We start from the raw sequence: 24,395 nt of genomic DNA on the forward strand, positions 1-24,395 counted from the left end.
AGTAATGTGATCTCTTAATTCTGAGTATTATTTTGAGCCAAAATATCAAGGGTTAATGTGTTACCCATAATATCGTGTTCTTTTTAGTTTTCGTTTTTTCTGCATTGAACAGTAAATGGAAATTACATGGAAATTATAATTGACAAAAGTAGCTACCGTCTTTTGATTCGATGAGAAGGAGCTATAATAATATTTACAGCACGCCTTGTGAAATTCTCACGATTTTGTATGCAATGAGTACCGTGCTGAAAGTATACTAAATGGGAACTTTCATTATCTTACAATCCATATTCTACGAAATATTTTGGAATCCCATGCTAAAACAGGCCGACAGGAACATAAAACTACCCGATCGCTACATTAATGTAGCCATCGAGGCAAACTCTGTCAACACGGTTAAGGCCTTTAGCGTTAACTACGTACACTTTTACAATGTACAGTATACAGTATATGTCGTGGACCTTAACGACTTAATATTGTTAACTGCCACTTATCTCCTCTCAAATATCTGACGACGCGTATACGCTGTAGTCCTCAAAGTCTGAGCATTGTTAACTGCCAGTCGGAGCGCTCTTGCGTATATGCGTTGTTACTTTCTCTAAGGTGTCGCTGGAGAGTTTCGTATTTTCATAATCCTAATTGCGATTGAGGCATGTGCCTATTAAACCTCACGTTAACAAATTCACACGGACATTAAATGCGTAAATTGGTTTACGTTAACTTAGAGTAATACGAAATGGATTCAATTCTTTTCTGACTGTCTTTCACGATTAGACTGACAGAGGAGATGAAATGTATATCTTTATATGAACGGCCTGCAAGGTTTACATGTTTAGGGTAACATTGTCATATTCCGACCAGTAGGGTAATTCCGACCATGGATGTACGTCCTGTTGTTTACAGCAAAGATATGCAAATTACCTGCTGTGTTCATTGTTTTTATTTGTGCACATGCGTATGCAAAGTAGTAAAGATATTTCTAGAGAACAAGGTCATCGTGTGACAAAATGACGTTATCGCTCCAGTATTCCCTCTTCCACGCGAGTTCAGAAACAACAATTTTATTCAGGACTTTAGTCAGGCATCAATCATCCAAGATTTGTATAGCTTCCAAGAATATAATAATTATGTTATCGTGGCTTTAAAATAATGCTTTGTCTCGCTAAAAAATAAACACTGCACCAGTTTTATGACAAATAACAATAGTATGCAATGTTCTGTATAGTGGTCGGATTTACCCCAGGTTCTTTATCATGAGAGGGCAATTCCGACCAAGAACACAAGCTTAAAGAAACTGTAGAATTATAATTAGTTTGTGTTGAACTTTGAAGAAGAAAAAAGCCAGGAATAAATATGTAATTAAAAACAAAAATTACAAAATTAAAGGTATAAATCTAAATAAAAATAAAATGTTACTTCTCTCCACAATTATCTCTTTCACAACATCCACAATTATCTGTACAACCATATCATTATTTATCTGCTATTTTTCTATCTGTAAAAATATATATAAAAATTAAAGCTTTTAAATCTGTCAAGATAACCAATTCTTTGTATTTTATAGATGAAACTTGTATATGTACGGTAAATATATGGTGGTCGGAATTACACGTATCAGAGGTCGGAATAAGCCGCAGCACGGTCGGATTTACACCCTGCGTATATAGTCATAATAAAATCACTTTTCAGTAAGAACTCAAATTATATGCCTTTTGAATAGTGAAATTTGTTGCTAGAAGCCCGATTGACTCCTTCCCGTATCGTTTTCATTTACACGTTAGTCGGCTTCAATAACGAAACTGTCGATCTCATGTCAACGACATCAGTGGTCAGAATATGGCCAGATTACCCTATACATAACCGCAACAATTGTAAATATCTCATATGGAGATGATTGAGGGTATTGAGATGCTTGCAAATTTATTATAAAGCAGTGAGCTGCAATAATAAATTTCTCACTGCTGTGTGCTAAGCTGACTTTGTGTGTACATGTAATTACTTTTTCACTTGTTGTGAATCCATCTAAAGGTGTGCAAGGAGAATTCACAATTTGCTAGTAAAATGGGTGGGTGGGTGGCACGCAATCCTGAGACACTTCCAACCTCATTTAGGATCTTATCGTTGCTTTCAGTTTGCAGACAAATAATGTATACTATATAACATTCATTCCCTCAGAAGAAAACGATAAAACTATGGATTACACTAAGTTGCTCCCTTCTCACAATCAATACAGATAACCTGCGGCGGATCTATCAAAATAGTTTTTGTTACTATTTCTTGAGAGGCGGAGTAAACAAGTAGTCTATGGAATGGAACTCCTGGCGGGACCAACTCGACAAAGACACCCAAAACTCCATCAAATTAAAACTTTTGATAGCATACTTTTAACATTTAAATACAAAGAAAACTTACTCGTGGAAACGTACCAGTTGTTTCACGCTCAAGGAGGAGAGAGGCACCGACTCTAACTCCCTCACTCTATTCATTCTCGTAAGTTCACTCTATCCACCCTAGTAACATGTGATTTTTGCATAAGATGGTTGACCAACATCTTCATTATTCAGGAATCCAGGGTTCCTCAATGTTAATTTTCAGTACTCAAGAATGGCAAAGTTATGTTGGGAAATGGTGGTGGGGTGGAATGATGGTAAACAATACCCCTCCTTTATTCTTTCTTGTATACAGTTTAATGTGGGAGGAGTTCACGGTTCGAAAATGCTGCCTTAATATGCCCCATTAAATGAATCAGTAATTCTGACCTCCTTTCTTTGTAGCAAAAACATAAACATGGTATATATACCTACTGTTAAAAGCAATTTCAGTAAAGCTCCTTCATGTTCGCTCTGTCCACAACTTATGGTCTTATTTATTTATTTGTTTATTTATTTATTTATTTATTTATTTATTTATTTACTTATTTATTTATTTAATTCAGCAGTTTTCGTAACAATGTAATCACGTCGCTTCACGTGGATTGCAACAGCGTTGATATATATATATATATATATATATATATATATATATATATATATATATATATATATATATATATATATATATATATATATATATATATATATATATATATATATATATATATATATATATAATGCTTTTCTGGTAGCTTATGGAATAGTTTGTTATCTGTCGTCCATTTTATTGCTACTCCTCCTAAGCTACTTGGAAGATTGCCATGAAAATTTACAAATAGAATCATCTCATAGCGTTGTTGGACCTAAATAAAAATGGTGGTGATCGGACATGCAATATGGTGATTAAAGTGGCCATCTTTAAGATATTGCTACTGCTCAAAAATGAGAAGTTGTTATCATGGAGTTTTCGCAAGAGCACGTCTTATACTGTCTAGTTGGTCCTAATTAAAAATGGTTTCATTTTTTACTCTAATATGGGGTTGTCACCAAAAGACTTCCTATTGTGTTTAGCTGGTATTAAATTAAAATGTTGCTGATCTGACATCCAATGTGGCTTGATAATCTTCCTATGGCTGAGTGGATTGTCATATCCGCATGATCTTTACTAATAATCTCATAAGGATCTCTAGTTGGCCCAAAATGAAAATGGATCCTATTTTGCATCCTATTTTCCATCCTATTTTACATGCATGCATTGTGACTATTCTGAAAACTTGTTATTGCTAAATATAATAGGGTTTAAACACTCAGCAGTAGAGGATACAATAAGAAATTAACCAATCTTGAATTCATGTAAATTCTTTTTCAGCCAGTAGTGTTTAAATCACTTTGTAGGACTCGTCCATTCATGGTATCACTTACAAAATTGTTGATGCTATTTTTATTTTAAATTCTGATAGAATCTATCGCCTTTCCTTGTTATTTTCATATATCATTTGCTAAATGTTGGGTTTATTCAAGCATGATCCGTGCTTCTTCTTAGCCATAAAACATTCCAAAGGAGGCATATGTTTATTGTTCACGTATAATTCTTTCAAAATATGTGACTAAGCACACACAACCCCCTATTTTCAATACGTTTGGAAAGGAGTGTGGTTTTTCAAATGCACTAAAAGTTGCGAATCATGACTTCTAATAAAATTATATTTGATCTCCCAGACGAAATCTAAAAGAAAAAAAAAGCGTAATATGTCAACGCAAACTAAATTAAATGGAGGAAAAACGAAGAAATCTTACATATAGAACTTGGACGAATAATGCCTATGTACGTATGGCCGGTAACATGAGACACACAAAAAGTGGCGGGCAACAAACTGTTGGTTTAGTGTGAATGTTACGTTAGGTCATTAAACATGATAATTACTATTGATCAAATAAGATGAAGATTTAATCTCCTTAGGTGATAGATCTAGCTGAGTTGAAGCCTTGAAAACTCGTGCAGTACAAGGCAGACTTTTTTTAAAAATACTCAAACAGTCATTAATGTCGATAGTCACATTATGCTGATTGGAAAACATAGTTCTTGTTTATATCAAATGAGAAGAAACACTAGCCTTAGCTGTTAAATGTCGTCTGCAAACGTCTCAGCCGAATGCTGTAAATACGCCTGCCAGTTATCAGTCTGGCTACCAGCGCCCCCCCCCCCCCCCATGTTTGTTTGGATTTACGCTAGATGATTTACATTTTGACCTTAAATTGTAATGCTGTTTCGAGTCAGACCGTTTACTTTTTACTTTCCATACATTTCATTTAATACCACGCCATTTGGAATATGAGTTGATCATTCCATTCTGTTCTTCACAACATTTTAATTAATGCCAGATCATTTGGACTCTAAATACATCATTTCATTTTTTGGGTTAAATCATTTCATTTCAGACTACGTAATTTCATTTAATAATACGTCATTTGGATTCAGAATCCATCAATCCCTTTTGTTGTTAAAATCATTTTATTTCATGCCAGATCATTCGGAATTTAAATTCATGATTTCATTTGTTGAGTTAAATCATTTCATATTAGACTACATCATTTCATTTAATAACACGTCATTTGGAAGCAGATTTCATCATTCCGTTTTGTTCTTTAAATCATTTTATGTAATGCCAGATCGTTTCATTTAACGGCACATCATTTGGAATCTGAATTCATTATTTCATTTTTTGGGTTCAATCATATAATTTCAGGCTACATCATTTCATATCAAACAACATCACTTGGAATCTGAAATCTTTATCCCGTTTGTCGTGTTAAATCATTTCATTTTACACTACATCATTTCATTTAATACCACGTCATTTAGAATCTAAATTCGTCATTCGGTTTTGTTCATTAAATTATTTCATGTGACACCATATGATTTGGAATCTGGATTGATCATTTCATTTGCAAGGTTAAATCATTTGATTTCATGCTACATCATTTGATTAATGTAATGTTGGCGGCGACGGCTGCCCATAGTTTCTGGCGAACAATCTGGCGTGCTCGTGGGCTGGGGCTATGTATATCAGCTTCTTAGCACCAAGCCAAATATGGATATAGCCAGGTTCTTGTGTTCACCAGAATCTCAAAGTGAGGCTTCATAGTCTCTTACAGACTATTGTCTGGGTCTATGTACGTCATTAGACAGACGTTTATACAACGTCAGCGCGATTAGCAATAGCTTAGTAATTTTAGGCTTCCAGCAAGTACTAACATGTAGTTTTTGCTCACTTTAATATACAAGGGAAATGTATGTATAAGACGGTTTTGTATTTGTTCATAAGGGCGCCATTTTTGTAAGATAGTATATAATTGTAATACCGAAATAAATGAATTTAATCTCAATATATTTTAATAGAAAATTACTTTCAATATAATTTAATCAAAACATACTTTTAATACAATTTAGAGAAAATTTCAATCTTATTATTTGTACTAAAAAATTATGTCGTAATAAACGCATAAATGTGACATCCGCATATTGTTCAAAGCAGTTTAAATAAGCTCCTTCACCCTCATTGTATCTTCATTTAAATATCTTTACATTTTTAGCTGTCCCAAGTTGAAGGTCTCATTGTCTTAATTATTTATTTATTTTTTTTATTCATTTTTTTATTTCCAAGATTTGAAGTACCAGGTGTTGTCAAATAAAACAACATATACCGACTTTTTAATCTCTCCTTATGGTAAATCGTTTTTGGAACAAAGGTAGGAGGAGCAAGATGCTATACAATCCTATATAAAGACTGAGATACCAACTTTTGTTTTATTATGAGATACCACCCCTTTATTTCAGTATGAGATACAAACCCTTTGTTTCGTTATGAGAAATTGAAAACGTGAATGGAAGTATTATATTTAGGATAACACTTGCATTTAATTTGTTTCCCTGTTTTATAGACGGCTTTCGGCAACATGGCTTATGGACACATATTCTGTAGCAGATAAGACGAAACTCGTGACATTTTTCTATACGTAAATAAATACCGTAAAACGAGGTTTGTCTTCGTCGGAAATCAATACATTCCTTTCAAACATTAAAAACTTTGAGCAAGTATGGTTTAACTAACTGTATGATAATAATGTATACAATTAACTGGCTGGTTCAAAATTAGCTAAGATCAATCAGTGGCCTATTCATGAACTACATTTAATATGTAGAATAAACAATAATTTCTTTTGTACATCTATATTTTTGTCACTTGTCAAATCTCCTAGTGAACGCACTGTATAGAACCAGAATTCTGAATGTTGAAAATTCTGTGAAACCTTTCGCATGCGACATATCTTTAACAGGGCAGCAGCAGAGGGCGAACCGACCAGCTTAAATAAAATAAACGCTTGTTGAAGAGGTTTTAAAGCGACCCACCAGAAAAGGCAAACCACGCCCTTAACTACGTCACATTCCTAACAAAAGGTTACTATAAATGTAACTGCGGTGGTCTATTGGGGGGCAGAAGCGGTTCTACGGTCGTTGACAGCGCACGTTATAACCAGTATGTCTTCGTTTGCTTGCACTCTGGTGTTGGTTTTTGGCGCTTTCTCTTTTAAAGAGGTTCCAGCCGAATATGTCATAAAACCTGAATATGTCCAGAAAGAAATGGAGACGACTCTGTTTCAGCTTCAAGAGGAAGTGAGGACCCTTAAAACAAATTTGGAAGAAACAACTATTCAAATTCTGAAGCTGCTGGATAATGAATCGAAAAGTGAGTACCCGATTGATATTTCCTATTTTTCTCGCATTCGGATCCGCTTTTGTATTATGACTGTTGTTTAGAACTGAAACGTTTTAGTTATATTCGTACGATGTTTGATAAGGGGCATAAATATATTAGACAGTTCAAAATTAAGTCGACGTAAAATATAGTTCTACCTGGAAAAGAAGCAGGCCGAACTCCAGCAACGTTGTTTTGCATGAAAACCAGCGTCATAAATAAGCCACATATTATAAATACACACTTTACATGCATAAAAATAAACATCCGGAGACTTGTGTCTTCATAGAAACTTCTGTTATATGAGAGTCTAACACAAACATACATATCGATTATATATCCTTATCGTGAAAGAGAGATCTTGAAGCTATGTATTATTTATGAAAGCATGAATAAAGAATGGGCACAGTCACAAATCATCGTAATAGTCCCTACGTGTATAAAAACTATTAAAAAATACGAGATGTGTACATTGTACTGCCTTCACTGGCCGTTATAAAAAAGCGTTATCAACATTTCGCTACACTCATCAGATAGAAATCTTGTATGTCAATTTACCAGATGAAAATGTTCAATATCATGATAGAGAATCATAGGCAAGTCTTTCATTACTTTAGTTAGTTATCCGGGTAGACACAAAAAAAATTGTCAACAAGTTCTTCAGCTGTAAGTCAAGTCCCAGCATTAAGTCGTATTCAAACGGATTAGTAGTTCTATATTATGTGTGTGTTACTTCAGAGATGGAAGGGTAACCAGAGAATAAACATCATAATGTGTAACATTAGAAAGCGTTAACCAAGTAAACCTCTATTTCACTCTCCATTCTCTCCGCTAAGGAATCTAACAGGTTTTTGAAAACCATTTATCTTTGGCAATCTATGTAGACATGTTAATTGCAAATGTTTAATTTTTCCAAGGTAATGAAGCACATGAAACAAATAATCAATGCTTTTCACAAACCATAAGAAAAAGGTGGATAACAGGATACATGTTTGAAAAACTCAGTTCGTCTTGATGCTTAGAACAATAATGAAAACAATAATGGATATTGTGCCCATTTACTCTTGGTACGAGAAAATTCAAATTGCTGTCCATAGATCACACGATAAGAAATGCAAGAAAGAAATATTTAGGCAATCAAAAATTCCTTTTTATTGGAAAAGCGCGTCGGAAGAAATTTTCGATATAATAAATTACTAGCAGAAGCTTCGCTGTTGTTCAGCTAAATGCGAGGACACATGTTACTTTGTCGAATAAAACCAGCGTGTGATATACGTAAGAATAAGATGCCGTCGGAATGAGTGCTACTTCTAAATGCCAGTCATTTTTTTCCTCGGCAGCAATAAGGATACATTATTCTCATTAAAGAGACAATATTCCTATTCCAACTGCTGTCAATTTTGAGCACAATCACATTCACCGTTCCTGTTTTTCACCTTCACGATAAAGGTAACTGACTGGGCCATTGTTACAGTATGTCTAAAAAGCCATTGTCTTCAGAGGGACGGAATTTTATCTTCAGCGTCATCTTAAGAAGTATTCGAATGATTTTCTGAGTTACATTTGGAGACATCTATAATTCAATCTGTAAAGAACATGGTTTAAAAGAACATAACCGAAATATTTACTATATATCTATATATGTACAAAAGTATTTCACTTTCAAATGTTGGTTATATCCTGATTGAACAATAGAAAAGTGCTAATCATTCAAGATAAGCTTTCCAGCTGATTTTCAGCAATAGTCTTTATTTCAATGGCTTCAAAACAACATCAGGAATTATATCATTTGTATACTTGTATAATATCTATAAAATCTGCATGTCAAAGGAATTAAGAAAAATTAAAGATGGAACTTTTGTATAGCTGTTTCAATTACTGATGATTTTTGCATTTAAAACGTGCGAAAATTTTGAAATTGCTGTATCGTAAATTATTTGTTGCTTTGTTTCCTTCTAAACAGGGATCCAGTCCAAAGTGCTCGGTTTTTCCGTTTCCACTACGGTTCCATACAACCACCTAACTGCGAATCAACTGATCGTCTTTAATCACGTTATTTACGACCCGTACCAAGCTTATGATACAAGTACCGGTATCTACACCGTTCCTGTATCCGGGACCTACCTGATCACTGGAAGCATTATGAGTCCCCCAGGCAAGCGTGTGCAGACAGAGATAATAGCTGGAGGTCAGTCGGTTACACGGATGTATGCATATTCCACAAATACGTTTGACCAGGGAGCGAACTCCGTAGTGGTAGACCTTAGGGCCGGTAACACCATTTCCATGAGGGTGGATCAACATGGCAGTGACGCTATGTTTGGTGATCGATGGCCCTCCATGTCAGCCATTTGTTTAAAACCTGCTTGGTCAACATCTTTGTAGACATTTTCTTGATTTATTTAACAAATAATTACTAACGATTAAAGAAAAGGACAATGCCATGGTTATCTTCTCTGACAAACTAGCTAAATGATTCTATATCATACTTTAATGGGATTTAACACGTGACCCTACTATATACCCAAAGGATTGTGTTATCTTTGCCGCCTAAGAGCATTAGGAGCAGAAACAATCTTTTTCACAAAATCGTCTGGGTTTTAAATTTAAATATGAATGCACGTATTTCTGTACAAACAATAAACGCATATTTTGATAGTCAAAGTATCAATTAGTACTTACGTCACAACTTCAGCTGTAAATGGGGTTAAAGTAAATGTAATTACCTTGTTTTTAGGCGTATCAGAAAAACAAATTGACTATATTGTATAAGGAGTAAGAAAAGTATCATAGTAACTTTATTCTGACTTTTTTAATGACAATCTGGAAAGAAAGAAATAAACATTTGTGAGAAGACAGTGAAATTTGATCTTTGTACAAGTGTTTTCTGTCATCATATTTCATCCGTACGGAAGGCGAATAATTCATGTTTTACCACGCCTTACACATGTCTAGATTTGTCACGGTACTATTTGAACTCCCATTGTAAACCTATGGAAACAGCCTGTCCATGCCCTGAAACTACGCTTGCTTTGTCCCGATTCAATTTTTATAAACACTCTATCCATGTCCTGAAACTACGCTTGATTTGTCCCAATTCAATTTTTTATAAACACTCTATCCATGTCCTGAAACTACGCTTGATTTGTCCCGATTCAATCTTTCATAAACACTCTATCCATGCCCTGAAACTACGCTTGCTTTATCCCGATTCAATTTTTTATAAACACTCTATCCATGCCCTGAAACTGCGCTTGCTTTATCCCGATTCAATTTTTTATAAACACTCTATCCATGCCCTGAAACTACGCTTGCTTTGTCCCAATTCAATTTTTTATAAACACTCTATCCATGTCCTGAAACTACGCTTGCTTTGTCCCGATTCAATCTTTCATAAACACTCTATCCATGCCCTGAAACTACGCTTGCTTTGTCCACATTCAATTTTTATAAACACTCTATCCATGCCCTGAAACTACGCTTGCTTTGTCCCAATTCAATTTGTATAAACACTCTATCCATGCCCTGAATCTACGCTTTCTTTGTCCTCATTCATATTGTAACAGAATTGAAACCGAGTGGGTTTTAGATTAAATGAATAACACAAACACAATGTGTGTGAATGACAAGACTTATGTATTGTATGAAAAGATGGCATAAAACAAAAAATGACACAATATCCTACTCTCACACGCACCCTATACACACATTCACAAAAAAAAGAAATATCTGTATATACGTATATAATGATAATGTCAGGGAGTGAGACGATGACACAACGCTGAAATTCCAATGATAATGATGACGTCGGTTCATATAACCGATATATTATATATAAATATGACAAAACAAAATGTCAATTCCGACCCACGTCGGGTGCACTCTGGTTAAACTTCCCAACACAAAATATCAGTTCCACTTTCCACCCTCCACCAGTTTCGTCTGGTTCAGTTACTATCCCTCCAGTCTCAGTTTGGCGCAACAACGCCTCCCGCCTATTTCCGTCTGGCGCAACAACATCTCCCACAAATTTCCGTCTGGCGCAACAACGCCTTCCACCAGTTTCAGTCTGACTCAAACTACACCTCCCCCTCCACCAGTTTCAGCTACAAATAGATGAAACTGGTATCGTATAATACGAAATACGCGATCACACAAAATACTCAAATACATGTATATGAAATGGTACATGTATATGAAATGGATACATATCCACTCCACAAATGCCTATAGTCCATTACGTTATATCAATGTCCCTAATAGTTTATACAAACGGAAAAAAATACATTAAACCCGCACTCTACGTGTGACTTTCTGCTCACAGTCCTACACGTGAAAAGGAATAAATTCTAACAGTGAATTGTCTGTTAAACGTGGTTATATTATCTATTGAAGCTTTATCATATTTATGATAATAGTAAAATAAGTGTGTCACGAAGACACTGAAAAGCATAAATATACATGTGAATCAAAATTATTTAACAGATGTCACTGACGTTTGGTAGGGTTGGGGTGGGGTGCTCCCAATATATTCTTTAAATTACTATGGAAGTCCCTCCCAGGCTCGATTTTGTAGGAAGTGAATTTAGTGATAGAGAGAGGTAAAGCTCCGAGCCCCCAGCCAGTAATGCCGACAATTAAATTATTGAGAACACAAAGGTGAAATTCAAAGGAACAATTTAATACAATTCAATATTCAAATGATAAATTCCCAATCACTCTTCTTCCTCTCGACCAAGTGATAGCCTATTGCATCCTGTGATTTTTAGTATGAGATCGCTTTTCCAACTGTTCTTGTTTTCTACTCATCTGTATCTCTCCTATCCCGCCAATTCCTTCCGACTTCCCTACTAACTCCTTCTCCTTGACTACCCCTTCTCCAATTTCTCCTCCTCGACTCCTTTTCCCCCTCCTCCTTGACTCTGCTCTCCGACTAGCCTTCGATTCACAATCGATTTCTCCACTAGACTATTCCTTAGCCATCTCGTCTCACACTTAACCAACAATCAATCATCAGATAAAGGCTATTACAATTTTCGGTCACGCATTCGTGCACATCGAAATAACCATACGCTCTTGTATGGTAAACAACTTCGTAACAAAAGTACGGTATCAACTACTTATCATACAGACATCAATAAACTGCATCACATCCGTATATATATTCTTAAATCTAAATATGCTGAACAATAGCACAGCAATCAGACGCATCTCTGTTCATTACACTCCCACAAGTGTACACAACTATTCAACATCCATGTTAACTAATTTTACACACTGCAACTATTTTCCAAAGTTACAATTCAATTCAACAGTTGCTAAATCTAGAATATCACATGAATAAATGCACTAGTTTACTACGAAGTAACCAAATAGTGAATTACAATATTAACTCTAACTACGAGCTAGCAATCTACATAATTCTTTACATAATCATAACTCATTTCTCAAATACGCGTATAAATTAAACACTGCAAAGGTAATTATACGTATAACGATTCAAGTAATGAAGTATACAAACTGCACATAATTACAATTACAATGCCGTAATATTCTGCAACAATCGAACAAATAACTCACTGAGCAATACGAAGCTTTTTGTCTTTCCTTAGAATTTCCTAAGTTTTCTTCTTTTTTTTGGGGGGGGGGCACCAGACAGATGCCCCCACCACCACCATGAAACCAAAAAATAAAAGGTGTTTTATGTGTATATATTTACCTCCTGATATGTTGTTTGCATTTTTGAAAAAGGATTCCGATCAAAAATTTATTTAAAATAAATTTTCTCGGGGTATTTATTTCAAGCCCTAGTGTTTTCTATAGGGTAGTTCTTCCGAGTCGGTTTCTATCACCGTATTCGAAATCTCATCCCTGGTGTTCAAGTTGACCTTGGCTAGAGGTCTCCTATATCCCATGTGTGCTATATGTGTGTGATGCTATAGTGTTTGTATGCTATATAGTTTCTTTGTAGGGATAGCCATCTATTTCATATTTTGCCCAGTTTTCTTATGGTCTATGTTTTATTTTTCGCATTATTTTGAATTTTTTTAATTTTGTCGAAGAACAGTGTGATAACTTTTTTTAAAAAAAATAAAACCTAATGTTTTATGTGCGTGTTGATCTGTGTCGTTCTTCGCTTAAGTGCGTTATATATGTTAAGTCGGCTGGGTTCGAGTTGGGGTCCATACCCTCTTTATTTCCTGTATTTCTCCCCTCTCGAGTTTGGTGGCTTATTTATTTTTAGTACTACTGCCAAAGGAGTCCAAATTTGTTTATTTTCCACAAGATGGAAATTTATCCAGTGAGAAGAAAAATAGAGGGATAGTTAAAATAATTAGCGATAGATTTGTCATTAAATTGGTATCTCTTTAAAGGAAATGTTTCCTGAATTTGGCGAAAAAAGAAGCAAAAAATAGAGAGAGAAAAAAAAGAAAAAAAACAAGAACAGGGGGAGCAGGGGCCATGTCCCTTTTGGGTAACTACCCCCTTGGGGGTAGTCTCATAGCCCCTACCCCTCCCCTTTTCCTATCTATCTCTATCCCAGTTTGTTTGCTAGATATAAATTATTTTGTTTTCTATAAGGTTGCAAAAGGAGAAGTTTAAATTATTTATTGATTGAGATATATTTAAGTGCTAGTTTATCATTCAGGGGAGGTTACCCGATTTATTTCCCTATCACTATTATCTGTCCACAGGCTTTCATGGTCTCTATAATATATTCAGTTATTGCATAAAGTGTTTTTGTGTCGAAATTGCCATCTAAATAGGGTATATTTTGGTGTTTATATTTCTCTCTTTTGCATATTTCACTTATTAATTTTATTCCATGGATTTTCCTAGCTTCACACTGCACCATGGTGTGTTTTTTGTACTAAATATTGCATTTTTACACAGTGGACATTTCGGCAACTCTCTGACCATGTGCCGTCGCACTGCAACTTCTCCCGTCAACCATGCATCATGCATGTATTTGAAGCAGAGGCTTTGTATTTTAAGTGATCCTAGTTTGATCCAGTGTCCCAACGCTCTTTCCCAATTTACATATAAGTTTTCCTGTTCTACTTTGCTTTTGCTTTTACCAGTAATTGTATCCCTTAACCATTTGTACGTTAGTTTTTCATCTAGTTCTCACAAATCCTTATTATCCATGTATTTTTGTAATAGTTCTTTAATATTCCTAAGTTTTCTCGTTACTTCCAATTTTTTAACTAATTTATTGTTCTGGTAGATGTCTTTCCTATTTCTCATAAAAAAAACCAAACCAATAAATATATATCGCCTCCCATGGTGATTTCGGTTCTGCCTTTATTCTTTTAAATCTATTTAGGATATTTGCGTATTTAATTATTATAGGGTTTGGTATTGCTAACCCACCCACCCCTTTCCCTAGGTTTGTAAAGTGTTTCTTTTTTTATATAGTGTGTTTTAAAGTCCCATATATATTTAACTATTGGATTATTGATCTTATTTAGTTTTTATTTTCAATATCAATGGATTTTAGAATAAAGTTTATATTTGCATACATATATGTTTTGGCCACTTGGGCCCGTTCCAAGAGGCAGAGCGGCGTGAGCGCCCAGATATTCACATTTTCGTTTAATTTTTTCCTCATTTCCTTGCAGTTTTCTTCTTCTTCCCCTTTCCCAAAGTAGATCCATAGCGCTTTAACTTTTTCCTTAATAAGATGTGCGGGTAAACCATAGTGCTTGCCTCGCCAGTTTCCTATTTTAAGAATTTCTGTTTTCCCTTGATTGATTTTCGACCTTGAGGCCTTACCAAATTCTTCAAATTCCTTTTCTAAGTATTTGAAGGAATCTGGGTCTTTTATAAAGTTCGTGCAATCATCAGCGTGTTGAAGCATTTTTTTTCCTCTTTTATGTTTGGAACTTTAATACCTTCTATCTTTTTATTCAGTCTTATTTTCCTGCTTAGAATTTCTATTGCTATTACATATAATAGCATCGATAGTGGGCATCCCTGCCTCACCGATCTTTTAATGTCGAATTGTCCTGTGTTCGCTCCATTGACCTGTACTATTGAAGTTATTTTACTGTACAGGATTTTGGTCCAATTTTGAAAATTGTTTCCAAAACCGATTTTTTTAGTACTTTTTGCATGTAGTTGTGTTCTAATCTATCGAATGCTTTGTCCTGGTCAAAAAGTACCATAACACCTTTTAACCCACTATCATTTATGTAGTCTATAATCGTTCTAATACTTAATATGTTGTTTTGTATGTCTCTTCCGTTTGCCCCGCATGTTTGGTTAATATTTATTATTTTATCCATACCCTTTCTGATTCTTTCTGCTAGTAGTTTACTTAGAATTTTATAATCTGTGTTTAGGAGGGAGATGGGCCTCCAATTCTTTAGATCATCCCTATCTCCCTTCCCCTTATATATCAAGTTTATAATGCCCTCCCTCATAGTTTTTGTCATGATCTCATTTCTTAATAAAATATTGTTAAACAACCATTCTAAGATGGGCGACAACTCACAGCTGAATTTAAAAAAAAAAATTCTGCTGTGAGTCCATCTCCACCAGGGGATTTCCTTTTAGTTAGCATTTTGATGGTGTTCATTATTTCTTCTGTCGAGATGAAATCATCACACAAGTCCTTGTGTTCTGATGATATCATCTCGCATTCGATATCTTGTAAATAATTGTCTATTGTTTTATTTTCTATTACTTGAGATTGGTATAGATTTGTATAGAAGTTTTTTATATACTCCATGATTTTATTCCTATCTGTTATTCTTTCATTGTTTTCTTTTAGACTTTCTATGCATTTTTCACCTCCTCGCCTAAGTTCTTCTCTTTTGTAGACTCCTTCCGCTTTTTGGTAAACTGCAGTGAAATTTCCCGCTTTTATTTCTCTACTTTTTTGCTTTTCTTTCAAAATTTTAGTTAGTTTGTTCTTTAGTTTATTTTCCATTTCTGGTGTTTTTTCCTTTTCCACTTGTCATCCTATTGCCTCTTTTTCCATTTTCAATTTCCATATTCTAATTTTTGAGAACTTTATTGCAATTATTTTAAAGATTGCTTTTAATTTATCCCATTCATTAATACTGTCTTTATTCCCTTTCTCTATAAAATTCTTTATTTCTGTTTTAATTTCTTTTACACACTCTGGGTCCTCTAGTATTTTATTATTCATTTTCCAGGTTCCTTTGCCCCACTTCTGTATTTTATCTCTATTTCAATAATATTAATTTATGATCAGATACCATGAAATCCACTATTCCTGCTTCTTTGTATATATTCTTGTTAAAGTTCGTACACGTGAATTTGTCCAATCTACTCCCTTTATTTATTTTATATTCATATGTGAATTCACGTCGAACCATATTTAGTCTCCTATATACATCTATAAATTTATGTTTATTAAAAAAAAATTCTATTTCTGGCTTAAATCTTAAGTCATTAGTTGTTAACATTTCTGTTCTATCGATTAAATCTCCCACCCAGTTGAAGTCTCCCCCTAAAATGACGTTTTCTGTTGTATACTTTTCAAGATATTTTGATAATTTTTCTATAAATTCTTGTTTTTTGTATTTATTCGCTGGCATGTAGATATTGACTAAATGTGTTCCCTCTATTACAACATGTAGTAATCTCCCTTTGAAAAAAGGCCCTTCATCTTTCCTTTCCCATTTAATCCCACTTTTATTTTTTATCAAAGTTGCCACACACCCCCTTCAGATCATTTCCGATATAGATATTAGTTATTATTATCCCATTTAACTTTCCCTCGCATTTCTTTGGTAAATCCATTATGCGTTTCTTGTATTAGCAAGATATCATAATTTAATCCATTACTTAGTTTCAGGATTTTTTCTTTATTAATCCCGTTCATATAAGGAATAGGTTTAGTGTACTAGAAGATGAGACAGCGCTGACCATCGACGATTTCAACAGAGCAATGAAGGAAGCAGGAGAAGAAGTTTTAGGTTATAGGAATAGTAAGAAGACAGAGTGGATATCAGGAGAGACGTGGACTCGCATAGACGAGAGAAGACAGATTAAGAAGAGACTTTTGGACTCCAAGTCACCAAGACTGAAAGAGAGAATTTCGAAGGAGTATAGAGGAAAAGACAAGGAGGTGAAGAAATCAGCAAGGAGAGACAGGAGAGAATACACAGAGACTGGCAAAGGAGGCGGAGGCAAAGGCAGAGCAGAAAGACATGAAGACGGTGTACCAGAACACCAAGAAGCTGAAGGGCGACTACGGCCAGCACCTCGACCTTCCAGTGAGAGGTGAAGATGGAACTAGTGTCACAGTGGAGGAGAAGAAGCTGAAGAGATGGAAGCAACACTTTGAGTCCATGCTGAATCACCCAGACCCACCAGTATTCGCTGACATTGCTGAAGCAGAGGAGGACCTTGACATCAACTGCGACGACATCACTGTTGAGGAGGTCAAGCAGGCCATCCACAAGCTGAAGAATGGGAAGGCACCTGGCGATGATGGAGTATGTGCCGAGATGCTGAAGGCAGAAGACACAAAGATACTGCAGATTCTTTGCCAGAGTCTCCAAAAGATCTGGAATAGTGAAGAAGCAACGAATGACTGGAAAACCGGAATCATCGTCAAACTTCCCAAGAAAGGAGATCTGGGGAACTACAACAACTGGCGAGGAATCACCTTACTATCCATCTCCAGTAAGATTTTCAGTCGCATCATTCTCCAACGCATCACAACAGCTGTGGACGGCATCCTACGCCAGGAACTGACAGGCTTTAGGAAGGGCAAATCCTGCATCGACTACATCTTCGTTCTGAGGCAGATCCTTGAGCAGTTCCATGAGTGGAATGGATCCCTTTATGTGGTCTTTGTGGACTTTGAGAAGGCCTTCGACAGCCTGCACCGAGCCTCTCTGTGGAAGATCCTACGGCACTATGACATCCCCCAGAAACTTGTCAACGTCATCAGGCCCCTGTACGAGAACTTTGAGTGCAGAGTCATCCACAACAACCTACTCACTGAAACATTCAAGATGGAAACCGGAGTGAAGCAAGGATGCATTCTCTCGCCGATCCTCTTCTCACTGGCCATTGACTGGATCATGCGCCGCACCACAGAGGGCAGGAGGCAAGGAATACAGTGGACGCTGACCTCAATGCTGGATGACCTCGAATATGCCGACGACATCGGGTTGCTGGCAAGCAGACATCAGGATATCCAACAGAAGACACAACATTTGGTGCAGACAGCAAGCACCATAGGTCTTCGAGTCAACATAGGGAAGACACAAATCTTGAGGAAGAACACTAGAGTGGGTGACCCAATCACCATAAACGACCAGCCTCTGCAAAAAGTAGACGAATTCACGTACCTGGGCAGCAAGGTCGCCACGGATGGAGATTGCACAAGGGAAGTCACTACAAGAATCAGCAAGGCCAACCAGGCCTTCGCAATGCTGAAGCCCATCTGGAGGACAACAAACCTCAGCGCCCACACGAAGATCCGTATCATCAAGAGCAACGTGCTGAGCGTCCTTTTTTACGGGTCAGGGTGTTGGAAGACCACTGCTAACATAGCACGCAAGCTCGAAGTCTTCCAGACCAAGTGCCTGCGACGGATCATGAGGATCTTCTGGCCAGACATGATCTCGAACGAGGAACTGCGGCACAGAGCGGGCGCAAGCACCATCGCTGAGACCATTGCAACTCGTCGATGAAGAATGCCCCCTGACTCATTACCAAGGGTGGCACTGAGATGGACTCCACAGGGGAAAAGGAACCGTGGCAGACCCAAAGAGACCTGGCGCGAAACCGTGGAACAAGAACTCAAGACCAGAGGCCTCACCCTGCAGACCGCCCCCATAACAGCAGCCGACAGACTAAAATGGTGCTCCCTTGCTGTCGCCTCAAGCACCAGACGGCGCAGAGGGGATTAATTGATTGATTGATTGATTGAATCCCTTTCATATTTATTGACAAAGCACGAAAGTTCGTTCCCTCCATTTTTGTCATTCCCCGATTGCAGCTTTTTATGGTTGTATAGAATATTTTTAACTATTTTTAATAGCAGAATTGCTATATTATTTAGTTTAGTTATATTTCATTTGAATTTGATTTAATTTAATTTAGGGGACACTGGATGCCCCCCCACTCCATTGCACTGTTTAATGGAGTATCAGTAGAGTTTTCGTCAGTTCCAGTTGTATTGTCGATTGCGCTTCCTGTCTCCATGTCCGTTTCCGTTCCTATTGTGTTCTCCGTTTGTTGCGTCCCGTCTGTATCGCTTTCATATTCTGTGCCGGTCTCGAAATTTTCATCACTCTTCCTCGTCTTCTCTGTAGCTTTCAATGTCACTTTTGTTGTCTGTGTCTATCTGTTTGTCTGTATCAGTCATCGTTTCTGCTCTCTTTTTTCCGTATTGCGTTTTGCTGGATTTTTTCTTCGTTTTTGTTATGGGCTGTTTCTGGTGTGTCTACTCCCAACTCGTCTATCGCGTCTTCCTATGAAGAGCTAGATCCAGATAACGCTTTTATCTCTTTTTGAGTCTTTTTAGGGATTGGTGTTGATCTTAATAGAGTTAGTCCGGAAATCTCTATTTTGTTTTCTTTCTCCTCTTGTAAGGAATTTTCCTCTTCCTGAAGGAGTGCAAAATCTATTTTTCAAGGTTATTTGGTCTTTGTGAGGGGTGATGAGGTTGCCATCTTGTTCGGGCTGAGGATATTTACCCACTCTGTGTTTGTCTGTAATTGATTAGTTGTATGGTTGAGTTCTTGAACTTCGGTTTGTTCATCTTCTTTGTTAAGGTTTGTGTTCTCTTTTTCCTTTTCTGTTTTTTTTCTGATTTGTGATATGAGATTTAGTATCTGTGTATCACAGTCTTCTTCCTGCTGCACAACCTGTGTTGCAACCTTGCTTGCATATGAGGGTACTGCTGGTTGAGAGGTACATTTGGGCCATGCCCAGTTTGTTCACACTTAGGGCACATTCTATCCATCTCACATCCTTTGTACCACGATTTAAGTCTAAATCCCATCACGTAGAAAAAGGTGGGTACTTTCTTAGCTTCTTCTTTGGGTATTAAAAGTATCCTCACACCGGAATTTATGGGTCCAAAGCCCCATATGGAAGGGTCACAATTAATACTTCCAGTCCAGTACCCACGAATGTAGTTATAGTCTATTTTTAGAACATTTTTCCCTCTCTCATTTTGGTGGTGATAGAAGAGTTTTATTTATGCATTTTTGGTAGGGATTTAAAGGTAACTGTTTATTCTTGACAATATGAGCTCAGGGTGTTGTTGTCTGTGTGTATTTTGGCGACAGTGCACAGTGAGTAATAAGGCCTTGGTGATGATCCGGAAGTGAAATATGTGTTCTGTTTACATGCTGCTATGGTGACAGTCCAGCATCTCAAAAAAGAGCAGGTCAACCTTTGACGAGAACTTCACCGTGAAGTCATCTTTGAAGGTATATTAGATTAACATATGATTTGTATTGATTGTCACACAGTTGAAAGGTCAGTACTGAGAAACAAATGTAGAGAACATATAGTAAAATTGATTGTGTTCTATGTCCATATGGTGGCCATTTTGTACGTTTTCACTTTTGTTTTTAGTTTCGTCTCAATTTTGTTGATTACTTCTTTTATGTCGATCTCCAGTGGAAGGCCTGATACAAACACCTCTGTCATTCTTTCCTCGGTCTCTCTGGTGAAGGGTGTAGTTGTCTTCACTTGGGCGATCAGTCCTTTCACTTCAATGGTGTTAGTTGTAATCAGTGGAATATCATGCTGCTTAGGGTATAGTACATACCTATTGTACCCCCCATTCTGCAATCCTAAGTTTTCCCGCCAATTCACGAGTGCCTTCCAGGAGTTATTGCTACAACTTCTCAGCACGATGTGTCACAATGTCTGGGTTTCTAGTCTAAAGTACTCATTTAAATTCTGGTTGAAATGGTGACCACACGACCACACCCTCTCTCTAATTCCGATTGGATATCGATTCTACCATGTTCTATTCAACTTAGCAGACAATGCTCCGGCCGTCTGTCAACGTGGTGATATTTACGACGCCAATAAGGGTCCTTTGTTTTTGAGCAAAGCTTTCAACGTCCACATGTGATTTTTGGCACCCAACAAGCTGGGCTGTCGTAACAATTACGAACAGGACCACTATATCCGCGGGGTATAACATATACATGGCTTCTAACCAATTCCTTTGTTCTTGACTTACGTAATCGCGGGTGGTCTAAGGTTGACATTGCCCGGGGTGGGAGTGGGAGACAAGCGCCCCAATCCTCCAAAATGCCCCATACGGCCTGCGTCTCTTACTGCCTCTGTCAGCTAAAATCCAGCTCCTGGCCTTCGCGAGTGGCTTAGATTTGAAGCCCGGCAGACCATGTTTTCTACTAACAGGAGAAGGGGTGAAGGCGGCCCACTGGCGCCTTAAAACCAGTTGCTTCGGGTAGATGGGACTCGTAAACCTTGGATGGTAGCTCATCTAGGAGAAGGAAAACTCCGATTCCAAACCTCTGCTGCCTTGTGGCTATACCCACTCATGGGAAAGGCTAAGGGAGTAAACCCCGACAGAAAATCCGGAGATGGAGTCCCTAAGGCGGTATGACATTGACTTCAACGTCATTCCGGCAACTTCTGCGACGCCGTTGGTGCCAAGCTGTATCGGCATTCGTCGTTCCCTTGGGCACACCAGCTGCGTGGAGAGGGGGGATCTGCTGCATGGGCAACAGCTGATTCTCCATACCACCCTGCCCAGGCTTCATAGCTCCACTGGAGAGGACACTCCAGCGTCGTCGTATGGCGTCGGCACAACACGAGAAGTAGCAGTTTACCGGTTCTAAGTCAAAGCTCGATTGGCGTAGAGCTTGGCGCCAGGGGTTACTTTTGACGGTGGGAGAGATCATCAGGTCTCACTGGACAGCTACCGCCCGCCTCAAGCTGGGCAGCCCCCAGTCAGTAAGGTGCTGCCCGCCATGGCCTGCCTGCTTCACTGGGTGCGTAGAGCTTAGAGAAAAATCTCGACAAGTGGGCCACAAAACTCTGCACCAGGAAAGACTAAAAGAAGAAATAAAAAGACTCCAACTCTTCGTTTTGCAACCTGGAACATCAGGACCATGTGTCCTGGATTGACCACTGACCTACAGCAGATCGACGATGCACGGAAGACTGCCGTCATTGACAGAGAACTCTCCCGACTGAACATCGACATTGCCTGCCTCCAGGAGACCCGACTGGCTGACAGTGGCACCATCAGGGAAGCCAATTACACATTCTTTTGGCAGGGGAAGCCCTTGGATGAACCTAGGCAGCATGGTGTAGGCTTTGCCGTCAAGAACACGCTAATCGCCTTCATTGAACCTCCATCATCAGGTACTGAGAGAATCCTTGCCCTCCGGCTGTCAACATCCTTAGGCCCGGTCAACATCTTCAGTGTGTACGCCCCAACCCTCTACTCCACCTACGAGGAGAAAGACAAGTTTTATGAGGCTCTGGATCAGGCAATATCCAGTATCCCCAACAATGAAAGCCTTTACTTACTAGGAGACTTCAATGCTAGAGTGGGAGCTGACCATGAGGCCTGGTCCACCTGTCTCGGCTTTTACGGAAGGGGCAAGATCAACGAGAATGGTCAGCGACTGCTGGAGATGTGCTGCTCCCACAGCCTATGTGTGACAAACACTTTCTTCAAATGCAAGGAGATCCACCAGGTGTCGTGGAGACACCCACGTTCACGCCACTGGCACCAGCTAGACCTCGTCATCACCAGGCGTGCAGAACTGGCCAGTGTCCTCCTTACCCGCAGCTACCACAGTGCCGATTGTGACACAGACCATTCCCTCGTGGCCAGCAAGGTGCGAATATTACCCAAGAAGCTGCACCACGCCAAGAAGAAGGGTCACCCACGTATCAACACCTAATGTGCAAGCAACCCAGAGAAAACACAGCAGTTCATCAGCAAACTGAAGGAAGCCCTCACCAAAGTGAAACCTGATGACACCATTGATTCCAAGTGGTCCCATATCCGTGACTCTGTGTACAATTCAGCCATCACAGCTTACGGGAAGAGGGAGCGAAAGAATGTCGACTGGTATGAGGCAAACTGGGAGGAGATGGAGCCCGTGACTGAGGCAAAGAGGAAAGCCCTCCTGGCATACAAGGCTGCACCTAGCCCCAGAACACTACAAGCCCTCAGGATTGCAAGGAATAACGCCCAGAAGACCGCCCGCCGCTGTGCCAACACCTACTGGCTGAACCTTTGCAACAGTATACAGACAGCTGCTGACACCGGGGATACAAGAGGAATGTATGAGGGTATCAAAAAAGCGACAGGCCCCCCCAGCTACAAGACCGCCCCCCTCAAGTCCAAGACGGGCGAAGTCATCACAGGCCAGGGGAAACAACTGCAGCGATGGGTTGAGCACTATCTCGAGCTATATGCAACCCAAAACAATGTCACTGGAACTGCCCTGGATGCCATTCCAGACCTGCCTGTCATGGAGGAGCTAGACACACAGCCCACCCTGGAAGAGCTCGGAAAAGCCATCGATTGCCTTGCCTGTGGGAAGGCTCCTGGAAGCGACGGCATTCCGCCTGAAGTCCTCAAGAGCGGAAAACCAGCACTGCTCCAGCCCCTACACACACTCCTCTGCCTTTGCTGGGAACAGGGATACATCCCACAGGACATGCGTGATGCCAACATCGTCACTTTGTACAAAAACAAAGGAGACCGTAGCGACTGCAACAACTATCGGGGCATCTCCCTCCTCAGCATCGTCGGAAAGGCCTTCGCCCGTGTTGCCTTGGCACGCTTGCAGATCCTAGCCTCCCGCGTCTACCCAGAATCCCAGTGTGGATTTCGAGCCGGCAGGTCAACTGTAGACATGATCTTCTCACTACGTCAGCTGCAGGAGAAGTGTCGCGAGCAGCGGATGCCCCTCTACATTGCCTTCATAGACCTGACGAAGGCGTTTGACATGGTTAGTCGGAGTGGACTCTTCAGACTCCTGCAGAAGATCGGCTACCCCCCACGTCTGCTTGCTGTCATTATGTCGTTCCACGAGAACATGCACAGCACAGTGTGCTTCAATGGCGCAACATCTGAAGCATTCCCAGTCGTTAGCGGAGTCAAACAAGGCTGTGTCCTTGCACCGACGCTCTTTGCCATCTTCTTCTCCATGCTTCTCCAGTACGCATTCAAGGACTGCAGCGAGGGAGTGTACATCCATACCAGGGCTGACGGCAAGCTGTTCAACATCGCCCGTCTCCGTGCTAAGACTAAAGTCAC

The 24,395-nt window shown here is 38.8% G+C and overlaps 1 protein-coding gene across 1 annotated transcript; it reads left to right on the forward strand.

Annotated features, from left to right (window-relative positions):
* The first annotated feature begins 6,855 nt into the window (after window positions 1–6,855).
* LOC149780440 (uncharacterized) lies at window positions 6,856–9,571 on the forward strand. The gene is made up of 2 exons (XM_089937379.1): window positions 6,856–7,120; window positions 9,093–9,571. The coding sequence occupies exons 1-2, from the start codon at window positions 6,913–6,915 to the stop codon at window positions 9,512–9,514; spliced, it is 630 nt and encodes a 209-aa protein (XP_089793505.1). The 5' UTR covers window positions 6,856–6,912; the 3' UTR covers window positions 9,515–9,571.
* Window positions 9,572–24,395: the final 14,824 nt, after the last annotated feature.

This window comes from Sinohyriopsis cumingii, chromosome 16, assembly GCF_028554795.1.
Source record: "Sinohyriopsis cumingii isolate HCF-2022 chromosome 16, ASM2855479v2, whole genome shotgun sequence".
NCBI classification, from domain to species: Eukaryota; Metazoa; Mollusca; class Bivalvia; order Unionida; family Unionidae; genus Sinohyriopsis; species Sinohyriopsis cumingii.